This window comes from Anolis carolinensis, chromosome 5 (genome assembly GCF_035594765.1).
Source record: "Anolis carolinensis isolate JA03-04 chromosome 5, rAnoCar3.1.pri, whole genome shotgun sequence".
NCBI lineage: Eukaryota > Metazoa > Chordata > Lepidosauria > Squamata > Dactyloidae > Anolis > Anolis carolinensis.
Window position 1 is genome coordinate 137,843,867 of NC_085845.1, and position 11,728 is coordinate 137,855,594.

Consider the following 11,728-nt stretch of genomic DNA (forward strand, 5'->3'; position numbering starts at 1 on the left):
AAGTTTTGGTGGGAGAAAATGCATGTTTGCTCTCTAAAAGGATTTCAAGATAAAAGGGGATTGTTGGGAGTTGTGCGGTAAGCAAAGTCAAAAGTCAGTAACTCCAAAGTTTACCAAGTAGGTTTTCTGTTGTTGTTGTTGTTGTTGTTGTTGTTGTTGTTATTATTACTATTTCAAAGCCTGGATTGACATCTGTTGGGGATGGTTTGACTGTTCTTTTCCTACCTGGCAGAAGGAGATTTGACTTAATGGTCCCTGGGGACCCACTGTTAAGAAAGAAGCCCCGGAAGCCCCCCCCCCTTGTGCAATTACTTATTGAAAAAGTAACAAAATTGTTATATCATTATAGTTACAATACAGGCCCCTAACAATATTCTAGAAAACTATTATTCACACCTCCCCTAACTTAGTAATGAGAATTGGAAAAAAAAAATCATTGATCCCAAAGACCTACTGACTACTCGATAGAACCTTGGCAGCTTGGATTACCAAGATGGCAATTCATGGAAAGTCAAAACAAAATCAAACCAACAGGAGTCAGGCAAAGGATGATCAGTCTTCTACAGATTCTAGGAATGGAAGAACCATCATTGTGTCACAGCAATACAGTATGAAAAGGTAAAGGTTTCCCTGACATTAAGTCCAGTCATGTCTGACTCTGGGGGTTGGTGCTCATCTCCGTTTCTAAGCCGAAGAGCCAGCGTTGTCCATAGACACCTCCAAGGTCATGTGGCCGGCATGACTGCATGGAGCGCCATTACCTCCCCGCCGGAGCGGTACCTATTGACCTACTTACACTTGCATGTTTTCGAACTGCTAGGTTGGCAGGAGCTGGAGCTAACAGCGGGCGCTCAAGCCGCTCCTGGGATTTGAACCTGGGACCTTTCGGTCTGCAAGTTCAGCAGCTTAGCGCTTTAACGCACTTCACCACCGGGGCTCCTATACATACCCTGTTTCCCCTAAAATAAGACATCCCCAGAAAATAAGACCTAATAGAGGTTTTGCTGAATTGCTAAATATAAGGCCTCCCCCGAAAGTAAGACCTAGCAAAGTTTTTGTTTGGAAGCATGCCTGCCAAACAGAATACCAGAGCATGCAGGATCGATAAATGTACGTACCATAGAGTGTTGTACATAGAAATAATGGTAGTAACAATAAATTCTTGATAGGATTCAGTTTGTCTGGGTATGCTGGTTTGTGATAACAACTGTACAGTATATAATAAATGTTCATTTTTTTTGTTCAACAATAAATTCTTCTTCATGGAAAAATAAGACATCCCTGAAAATAAGACCTAGCGCATCTTTGGGAGCAAAAATTAATATAAGACACTGTCTTATTTTCAGGGAAACACAGTAGTATGAAATAGTATACATTACATGGCATTGTATTTCTTGTGCAGAACCACATTAGCAGAATTCTGTCTGTCTTTCAAGACCTTTTGCAACTGACTATTTATAAGACCTTTAGAAGTAGGCTAGGACTATGTAGAAGCTGGAACAATGGCTGGATGCTGTAAATGATTGGATGAAAGGCGCCAATAAACTAATTCCCAATAAAACACTGTCTGTGGGAGTTTACATACAGTTTGGGAATACTTTTAGGTCCATGGAGAGCCATGGGGTTTGTCTAGTCCACCAGCTTTGGCTTTTCCTAGACAAGGGTAATATTTGACCTCATCATTTGGAAGATGAGAATCGTCTTCCCTGTGCTAAGTTGTGGTGCTGGCACAGTTTCTTGGAACCTAACAGATGATGCAGGACTACTTCTGGCAGGGCTCCGTACTGGCAGTGCAGAGGAATGGAGCCCATATACATCCATAACTATCTAGTCTTCAAAAGCTCCTAAATTATATTGTTTGCTTCCTTCAAGAAGAAATGAACAAAGAATGACATCTTCCAGAAAAAGAGAAGAATAGCTTAACATAGACTTCTTCATGCCAAGACACTTTGCATGGGATGGAATGGAGAAACATATGTGTATATGCTTTATATTTCTTTCTGTATCCCTCTATATTTCTAACTCATAATTTTCTTTCCTTTCTTCCATAAAGGAACTTATTTTTTTCCATTGAGAATGCAAGGCAGAAGGCAAGACCCTTTTCTTTCTAGTTTCTGTATTGCACCTAGAAATTTTAGGTCTGTTATAAATACCAAAGACATGTAAAGTCACCTGTTTCCAAATGTACGGCAAACCTTATGTTCAGCACATTTGCCATCTGAATATGTAATGTCATTTATGGATAGAGAGAACCATTAATTGGCAGTGTAAATGTCATGATTTATAGGACAATTTCAAATTTAAGCCTACTGAAATTATGTTGCCCTTTTTGAACTGTGTTGGGAGTTTCTTCATACTAAGAAAGACGTACATGTATATATTTATAACACATGCTGAACACAGTAAACAAATCAAAATATGTAGCTTAGGTACCCATAAGAACACCCTCATAATACATTCCATTTTAGTGCAATGACAATGATAGAAAAATACAACCTTGCTGTGAGAAGGTGCTAGCATTTAGCAAGAAGCAGAGAGCATAGAAATAATTGTGTTCAGTTTATACAGCTATGTTGCTTTTCTAAATGAAAGCAAAGCATAAGAGCCTATTGAACCTGGATAAATATCGCTGGTTTGTTTCACATCAGCCCTGAATGTCCACTTTATTTGAAATATCAGTGCCACACACAATTTATTTCACTCAAATAAAGGCAAGCAACATCAGCTGGAAAGAATATACAATCATTTCTTTTTTCCCTTTGATGGCATCACAAAATAATGTTGCTCTTTGAGCGGCAATACTAGGGAGAAAAACACTATCAGTTTTAAGCAAGTAAGTAATTGAATGGCCTAAAGTGAAAGAATAGAAGGGAGTAGTTTTTCTTTTATTGTTGAAGAATGTTAATATTATTGCTAAATACAGCTATAAACCACACTTGGGTCCATAATACACATATATGTAACACACGCACACACTTAACTCACAATGAAAACTTATGAGTCAACTGCACCTGTTCCTTGAGAAGCCAGATCTGGCCATGTTCGTACATGCCTTAGTTGTATCCAGTTTGGATTACTCTAACACTCTGTACATGGGGCTACCTCTGAAGAGTGTGTGGAAACTTCAGCTGGTCCAAAGAACTGCAGGCAGATTGCTCATTTGGGACTGGCTGTTGAAGCAGTTCCACTGGATGCCAGTTTGTTTCCAGGTGCAATTCAAAGTGATGGTTAAATCCCTAGACAGCTCAGGTCCAGGCTATTTGGCTGACTGCATCCCCTTGTACGAAACTGTCCAGGCCCTGAGATCTTCAGGAGAAGCTTTTCTCTTGGTCCCACCTCCATCTCAAACTCGGTTGATGGGAACGAAAGAGTGGGACTTTTTGGTGGCTGCCCCTCGACTCAGAATGGCTCCCTCCCTGCTATCCTTCTGGCAGCATGCTAAAACAGGCAGGCTTTTAAAGAAGAAGGTTTTTAAGATCATGTCAGAGGCTAGAATAATAGAATCATAGAATAGTAGAGTTGGAAGAGACCTCACGGGGCCATCCAGTCCAACCCCCTGCCAAGAAGCAGGAAATCGCATTCAAAGCACCCCCGACAGATGGCCATCCAGCCTCTGCTTTAAAGCCTCCAAAGAAGGGGCCTCCACCACAGTCCAGGGGAGAGAGTTCCACTGCCCAACAGCTCTCACAGTGAGGAAGTTCTTCCTGATGTTCAGGTGGAATCTCCTTTCCTGTAGTTTGAAGCCATTGTTCCTCGTCCTAGTCTGCAGGGCAGCAGAAAATAAGCTTGCTCCCTCCTCCCTATGACTTGCCTTCACGTATTTGTACATGGCTATCATGTCTCCTCTCAGCCTTCTCTTCTGCAGACTAAATATGCCCAGTTCTTTAAGCCGCTCCTCATAGGGCTTGCTCTCCAGATCCTTGATCATTTTAGTTGCCCTCCTCTGGACACATTCCAGCTTGTCAACGTCTCCCTTCAATTGCGGTGCCCGGAATTGGACACAGTATTCCAGGTGTGGCCTGACCAAGGCAGAATAGAGGGGTAGCATGACTTCCCTGGATATAGATACTATACCCCTATTTATGCAAGCCAGAATCCCATTGGCTTTTTTAGCAGCCGCATCACATTGTAGGCTCATGTTTAACTTGTTGTCCATGACCGTACGAACCTGTACGGTCTCTTCGGTCATTGGGGGAGGCCCTCCTCTCGCTTCCGCCAGCATCGCAAGCGCGGTTGGTGGGGACGAGGGACAGGGCCTTCTCTGTAGTGGCCCCCCGGTTATGGAATTCGCTGCCTAGGGAGATCAGGCAAGCCCCCACCTTGATGGCATTTCGGAAGAGTCTTTTCACTTGGCTTGTCTTTTCACTCAGGCCTTTGGTTAAGATCATCTTTTTTCCATCACAGTTATTATGCTCCTCGACCTTTTGCACTGGTCGCTCTTCCCAATTCCTGATTGATTGATATTACTCAGGACTCCTCCCTACCGTACCTAATGTGACCTTAAATGATTCTAATGCACTTTATCTATTTATGAATTTGTTACCCATAATGTGCACCGTACACTTTGCTTATCCACTATTGCAACCTCATTGTTTTTAACCTGATGTTTTAATTCTGCGTTGCGTTTTTTAACTTATTGTGTATATTTTTTATTGGTTTTTGTTTTTGTCCTGATGTTTTATATTTTATCATTGTTTGTATTTTGATTTTGCTGTAAGCCGCCCCGAGTCCCCTTCGGGGGAGATGGAGGCGGGATACAAATAAACTTATTATTATTATTATTATTATTATTATTATTATTATTATTATTATGAGGACTCCAAGATCTTTTTCACATGTACTGCTGTCGAGCCAGGTGTCCCCCATTCTGTATCTTTGATTTCCATTTTTTATGCCGAAGTGAAGTATCTTGCATTTGTCCCTGTTGAACTTCATTTTGTTAGTTTCGGCCCATCTCTCTAGTCTGTTAAGATCGTTCTGAATTCTGCTCCTGTCTTCTGGAGTGTTAGCTATCCCTCCCAGTTTGGCTACTATGGTTTTACATATTTTGTTGGATTTAATCTGAATTGTTTTTAATACTATATATATTTAAATCTGTTTTAATGTTTGAATATTTGAATATTTTAAATTGTATGCTGATGCTTTTATGTTGAGCAGCTTTGAGTCTCCTTTGAGAGAGATCAAGTGGGGTATAAATAAATATAATAACAATAATAGCTGTACAAGGTCTTTACCCTTCTCTGCCAAAAAAGTGTGGGTGCTTCATCAAACTACAAACTCCATGATTTCAGAACATTCTGCCATGGCAGTGATGCCTGGTAATATAGAGAGAACCTCTGGATGGGATGCTCCTAAATCAATGTGTTTAATTTGGTGACTTTTCTGGCATTAAATGTCATTGAATTTTCCAAGAAAGTCCTCAAGCCAAAGTAGAATTCTGCAGCATTTAGCTCCAGAGTTTTCTCCATACTATGGATGGAAGCTTCTTAGGATCCCATGGGTCTCTCCAAAAAGAAGACTTCCAATCCTAAAACAGAATTTAAAAAAGAGTTAATTAAACACATTCAATCTGACAAGTTGTCTAGAAGTATTAGCTAGTAAGATTGTAGACTGTCAATCCTTCAGGCTTGCTTTCTTCTGGGACTTAAGACTACTTCCAAGGGACCTCATAGTATGCCAAATTGTGTTGTAGTAAAACAGTAAGCTTCCTACATTGGTTTCCATGGCAACTGCTAGTTTCCAGAAACTAGTTTCTCAGAGTGCTGTGTGTGAAATAGTTGGATGGTGTACTTTTACCAGCAGGCTAATAAAACAACAATAACTTTCAATGGTTTAAAATATTTATTACCTTAATGCTGAAACCATGAGGGTGTTTTGAGAAAGAAATCCATACCACATAGTAAGAGAGGATGAATCAGGGTCTTTATATTGCCTGGTGAGATGCAATAGGCTCTTTATGGAAATGCTTTTTATAAGAATGACTACAAAATTTCCCTCACGCTTCGAGGGGGAAAAGAAACAAAATAACTCCATAGTATTGTGATCCCTGATTCTTTTTTCTTACTAATAATTCATAAACTGAAAGCAATCTGAAGACAAAACAAAAACAAACCCCGATGTAAAACAGTTTACATTTTTTCTTTTGCTTTTAGAAACAATGCTTGTTATCTATTTGCACCATCATTGTTTATTTCTGAAACTTTGCAAAGTTGCCAGAATATTCTGAGATAATACTCATTGCTCACATACACACACACCATTAAATCTGTCAGAAAGAGTGGCTCCACAGAAAAATATCACTGTTTCAATTGTGTTCATGCTCACCAGAAAAAAAGTGCTTTTTGATTTCATTTGAAATAAAAAGGGAAAGAAGCACTCTGGAAAAAAAGAGATATTAGGATTTTGCAAGCATAAAGAAAATGATCATACCCAAGGTCTGGCATTCAGATTTTTAAAAAACATACGTAATCCTCTGGAAGGACAGCCTCATTGAACTAAAATGTATGAAAGCATTCATGCATACAAGTAGTAAACAACATTGTATATATCCACATCTTGAGGCTTATTATCAACAATTTCTTTTGAAAACATTATGGCCTTGTGTAAGTGGTAATTTAAACAGTTTGAATATTCTGCATTCAATTTCTCTTGACCTGGGAAAGATCGAGAAGTGGAGGAAGCAAGATTTCACAATTCTTCCTTTCATCAAGAAAATTTAAAACAGGGTGTTGAGGTCCAGCAAATAATAATAATAATAATAATAATAATAATAATAATATTGAAGAAGGAAAAATCATTGAAAGTGAGGGCATAAATATGCCTAATGGCCAAACAATAAAGTGTCACCAGCCAGATGCCTATAAATATCTGGGCATATTACAGCTGGACAACATCAAGCATGAACATGTGAAGACTGTGGTCAGTAAAGAATACACACAAAGGGTCAGAAAAATTCTCAAAAGCAAGCTCAATGGAGGCAACACCATCAAGGCCAGAAACACCTGGGCCATACCTGTCATAAGATATACTGCTGGCATCATAAACTGGACACAGATGGAACTGGACAATTTGGACAGAAAAACAAGAAAACTCATGACCATTCATCATTCACTGCACCCTCGCAGTGATGTTGACCGGCTATATCTGCCTAGAAGATCAGGGGGCAGAGGACTCTTGCAAGTGAAACAAGAAGTCAAAGAAGAAGAACATGCCCTGGTAGAATATGTAAAGCAAAGTGAAGAACCTGCTTTGATTGAAGTAAAAATCAAACTCCTCAAAGCACAGCAGACAAAGAATCAGTACAAAAAAACCGCACTACAAACTAGAGCTGACAGCTGGCACAACAAAACATTGCATGGAAAGTTCCTTGAAAAAATTGAAGGAAAGGCTGACAAGAAGACCTAGCTATGGCTCACGAATGGGACACTGAAGAAGGAGACAGAAGGCCTGATTCTTGCAGCCCAGGAGCAAGCCATCAGAACAAATGCAATTAAGGCCAAGATCGAAAAATCAGCTGATGACCCAAAATGCAGACTGTGCAAGGAAACCGACGAAACCATTGATCATCTCCTCAGCTGCTGTTAAGAAAATTGCACAGACAGACTACAAACAGAGACACAACTATGTGGCCCAAATGATTCATTGGAACTTATGCCTCAAGTACCACCTCCCAGCAGTAAAGAACTGGTGGGATCACAAACCTGCAAAAGTATTGGAAAATGAACATGCAAAGATACTGTGGGACTTCCGAATCCAGACTGACAAGGTTCTGGAACACAACACACCAGACATCACAGTAGTGGACAAGAAAAAGGTTTGGATCATTGATGTTGCCATCCCAGGTGACAGTCGCATTGACGAAAAACAACAGGAAAAACTCAGCCGCTATCAGGACCTCAAGTTTGAACTTCAAAGACTCTGGCAGAAACCAGTGCAGGTGGCCCTGGTGGTGATGGGCACACTGGGTGCCGTGCCAAAAGATCTCAGCTGGCATTTGGAAACAATAGACATTGACAAAATCACGATCTGCCAACTGCAAAAGGCCACCCTGCTGGGATCTGCGCGCATCATCCGAAAGTACATCACACAGTCCTAAACACTTGAGAAGTGTTCGACTTGTGATTTTGTGATACGAAATCCAGCATACCTATCTTGTTTGCTGTGTCATACAATGTCGTTGTGTCAATAATAATAATAATAATAATAATAATAATAATAATAATAGCTTTATTTTTAAAACCCTCTTCCATTTCCCTGAAGGGACTTGGGGCAGCTTACATGGGGAAGGGCCAGCGGTGTTGCCCACTCCATCAGAGTCCCCGCCGTCCTCGGAAGCAGCCCAGCAGCAGACAGCAACCGTGAGTAACTGCAAGGCTGTGATCAAGAATGCAGGTATGTCTGAGGAGATGCAGCAGGACTCGGTGGAGTGTGACACCCAGGCCTTGGAGAAATACACCATCGAGAAGAATATCTCTGCCCACATAAAGAAAGAGTTTGACTAGAAGTGCGCAACCCTACTTGGCACTGCATTGTGGGAAGAAATTTTGGCAGCTATGGGACTCATGAGACCAAACACTTCATCTACTTCTGCCTGGGTCAAGTTACCACCCTCCTGTTCAAGTCTGGTTAGATAATTGGACTGTTTCACCCAAAGATGCATTTGGTGATGGGACGAACACACTAACACCAAATAGACATCTTCAGCCTTCCCCAGAGCACACACTTTGGTTCTTGAAGTCTTTTGTTTAATGGACAGGTATTTCTCTGTACTGATTTGTTTTGTTGTGGCCATAAAAATAGCAAAAAAGGTAAATTCAAAACCGGCAAAGAGCTTGGAATGGATTGTACATGTTTTCACAAAGGGATTTGAGGCAGGGCAGGGTTGTAATAATGGGACAAGAAATGATACCCATCCTTGTTCTAGATACTGAAACACCATAATTGAAAGTATTGATACAGACATTATCTTCATTTACCTTGAAGAGCTGGAATTTGAGGGCATGGAGGTATCAACAAGTGGGAAATAAGTGGCAAGGAGGAGAGGAATTGAAACATATTAGAAAAATCTGGTGGCGGGGAGAGAAAGCAGAAGGTAAAAGAAGCAAGCAGATATTCCATGTGGAAATGGATGAAGGTGTTCTTGGGAAAGGATATCAACACAGTGCAGCCCAAGTAAAGGAAAAGAAACATTGAATAAGAAAGCAAGCCAAGGGCAATCAGAACGAAAGGGCAAAGAGTGAGAGAATCAATTGCCATAGGAAGAGCCTCACTAGAAAAGAGGAGGAAGTAAAAGGGAGCAATAACTGAGAAGAAAAAGGGTCAGGATCAATCAGATCAAAACACACCGAGCAGCCAGCAAAACATTTAAAAGCCCAGAGAAAAACAGAGCCTTCTACTTCTCATTTGGCTTCGACACTCAGCGCTAGAAACATCCCCAACAGCAACAGCCACATTCATTCTCTTACATCTCTTAGTGTTCCAAAGATCTGGTATAGCTTTTCTATTGTTTTTTTTTTCTAAGCTGATTCTACTTGTCTATTTCTACTTTGAGTTACCATTCTTTACCTAGTTCAAAGACATGCATGTCTGGCAGATCTGGGGACCAATGTCTCAGCACTCACTATGGATTACACCAACGTGAAATGAACAGTATTGATTTTGATGTTTTTTTTAATTATTGTTATTGGGGGCCAGTAAATAGGAAGGACTGCAACCTCACACACATAATATTACAGCTTCATTCTCAAGGCTATGACCAAAAATGCCATCAAAATAAGCTTCAGTTAGAAGTGGTGGTGATAGGTCTAAGAGATGAGAACAGAATCTGATCTGAGACACCCATATACCTAAACTCACAAGAGCAGCACACAACATGCAAACTCAGGTATGTGTTATCAGGAACTCAGTTTTAGCAAATTTCTCCCAGCGACTGACATAGAATCATACAATTTGGAAGAGAACACAAGAGCCAAAGAGCCCATCACTCTGCCTTGCAGAATCAAAGCACTCCCAACAGATAACCATCCAATCTCTAGAGAAGGCCAAACTCCATTTATCTTCCATAGGATATCTGAACCATCCCTGTGTTTATCTGTGGCCCCTTCCACACAGCTGAATATAATCCCACATTTTCTGCTTTGAACTGAAATATATGGCAGTGTGGACTCAGATAACCCAGTTCAAAGCAGATATTGTGGCGTTTTTTGCCTTGATATTGTGGGTTATATGACTGTGTGGAAGGGCCCTGGGGCCTCTTCTACACAACTGTATAAAAGCCAGATTATCACTCCCAACAGATAACCATCCAATCTCTAGAGAAGGCCAAACTCCTTTTATCTTCCATAGGATATCTAAACCATCTCTGTGTTTATCTGTGGCCCCTTCCACATAGCTGAATAAAATCCCACATTATCTGCTTTGAACTGGATTATCTGACAGTGTAGACTCAAATAATCCAGTTCAGATAATGTGGATTATCTACTTTGATAATCTGGATTATATGGCAGTGTAGAAGGAGTCTAACTCTTTCTTCTGCATGCCATACCTATCAGTGTGCAGAGGGATAATTCTGAAAGGAAGACCCATGATTATCACTTGAGTTGGCAAGACCTCCATAAAGCTGCCTCATATCATGAAAAAACCAGAATATCTGTCTTCCTTCTCCAAGGGAAGGGTAGTGGACATAAACTTTTTCATGCTTAGACACTGCGTGATATGGAATGGAGAAGACATATGCATACAGATCCGTTTAGGTTTCTTACTCAAGTCTTTCCTAGATGGAACCCACAGCAATCTTGAGGATCATAACTAGAGAGGTTCCATTATAGTCAGATACATTCTGACCTGATATGCAACTCCAGAACCAATGTGCAGAGCAGAACCTATTTATCTGAACGACTTCATGCTTCCTGTGAATGAGTTAATTCAGATATTGACTCTAAAAAAAAAAAAACACAAGCATAAATTTAAAGCTGCTTATTTGGAGAGGAAACATGTCTAGACATTTATACCAAGAGATGAAGTGGTTAAAATTATATAAGTAAAATAGACTTTTGTCTGGTTAATTATTTTAAAGGAAATTCCGAAATGACAGATGCAATCCAAAGTATTTGAAAACTAGACAATTTTGATAATAAAACAAACAGGTGTCATTGGTGCAATGCACCACTGAAGGAAAGAAAGCACGAAAAAGCAACCAATTATGAGAAGGAGAATCACCTGCTATTTGGAAAAAAGAAAAACTGATACTGAATAGTATTTTCTTTGGATGTTCAATTGCAGGGTGTTTGTCCCTTGGGGACAGAAAAGGTGCCTAGGGAGCTTAATGAAGGGAAAAGGATAGAGTACTTTCCCCCAGTGACTTAAAGTCTGAAAATGCACAGTTAAAGGTGGGCCTGATAAAGCCCGCTGTGACAAAGACTTACCTTTCTCTGGTTTAGAAAGAGCCCTGGTATCTTAGCTCTTCATCACTTTCTCTGTAGTAGGATTTAGAAGAGATTTAAGAGCATTTCTGCTCTGGCAGCTCTAGCAACAGTAACAGGAAAAGGTAGGATAAGAAATTGCAAGAGAAGAGCTTGCTGTGTTATGCTTTTATATCTTGCATCAGTGGATTTGCCTTCCTACATTTTTACAGAGTGGACCTTATTTTCACTGCAGCCTATTCTGGCATACATATTTCTGTACATCAGTGACTGTGCTATGAGAAGGGCCTGTAAAACTAAAGCTGGAT

General features: G+C 40.3%; 1 protein-coding gene across 1 annotated transcript; it reads left to right on the forward strand.

Moving 5' to 3' along the window:
• Nucleotides 1–493: 493 nt before the first annotated feature.
• On the forward strand, nucleotides 494–10,475 carry LOC100562226 (dynein light chain 1, cytoplasmic-like). Its single transcript, XM_062982737.1, is given in 3 exon segments — nucleotides 494–618; nucleotides 8,273–8,504; nucleotides 8,507–10,475. Coding segments are annotated over 3 exon segments (480 nt in total). The 3' UTR covers nucleotides 8,630–10,475.
• Nucleotides 10,476–11,728: the final 1,253 nt, after the last annotated feature.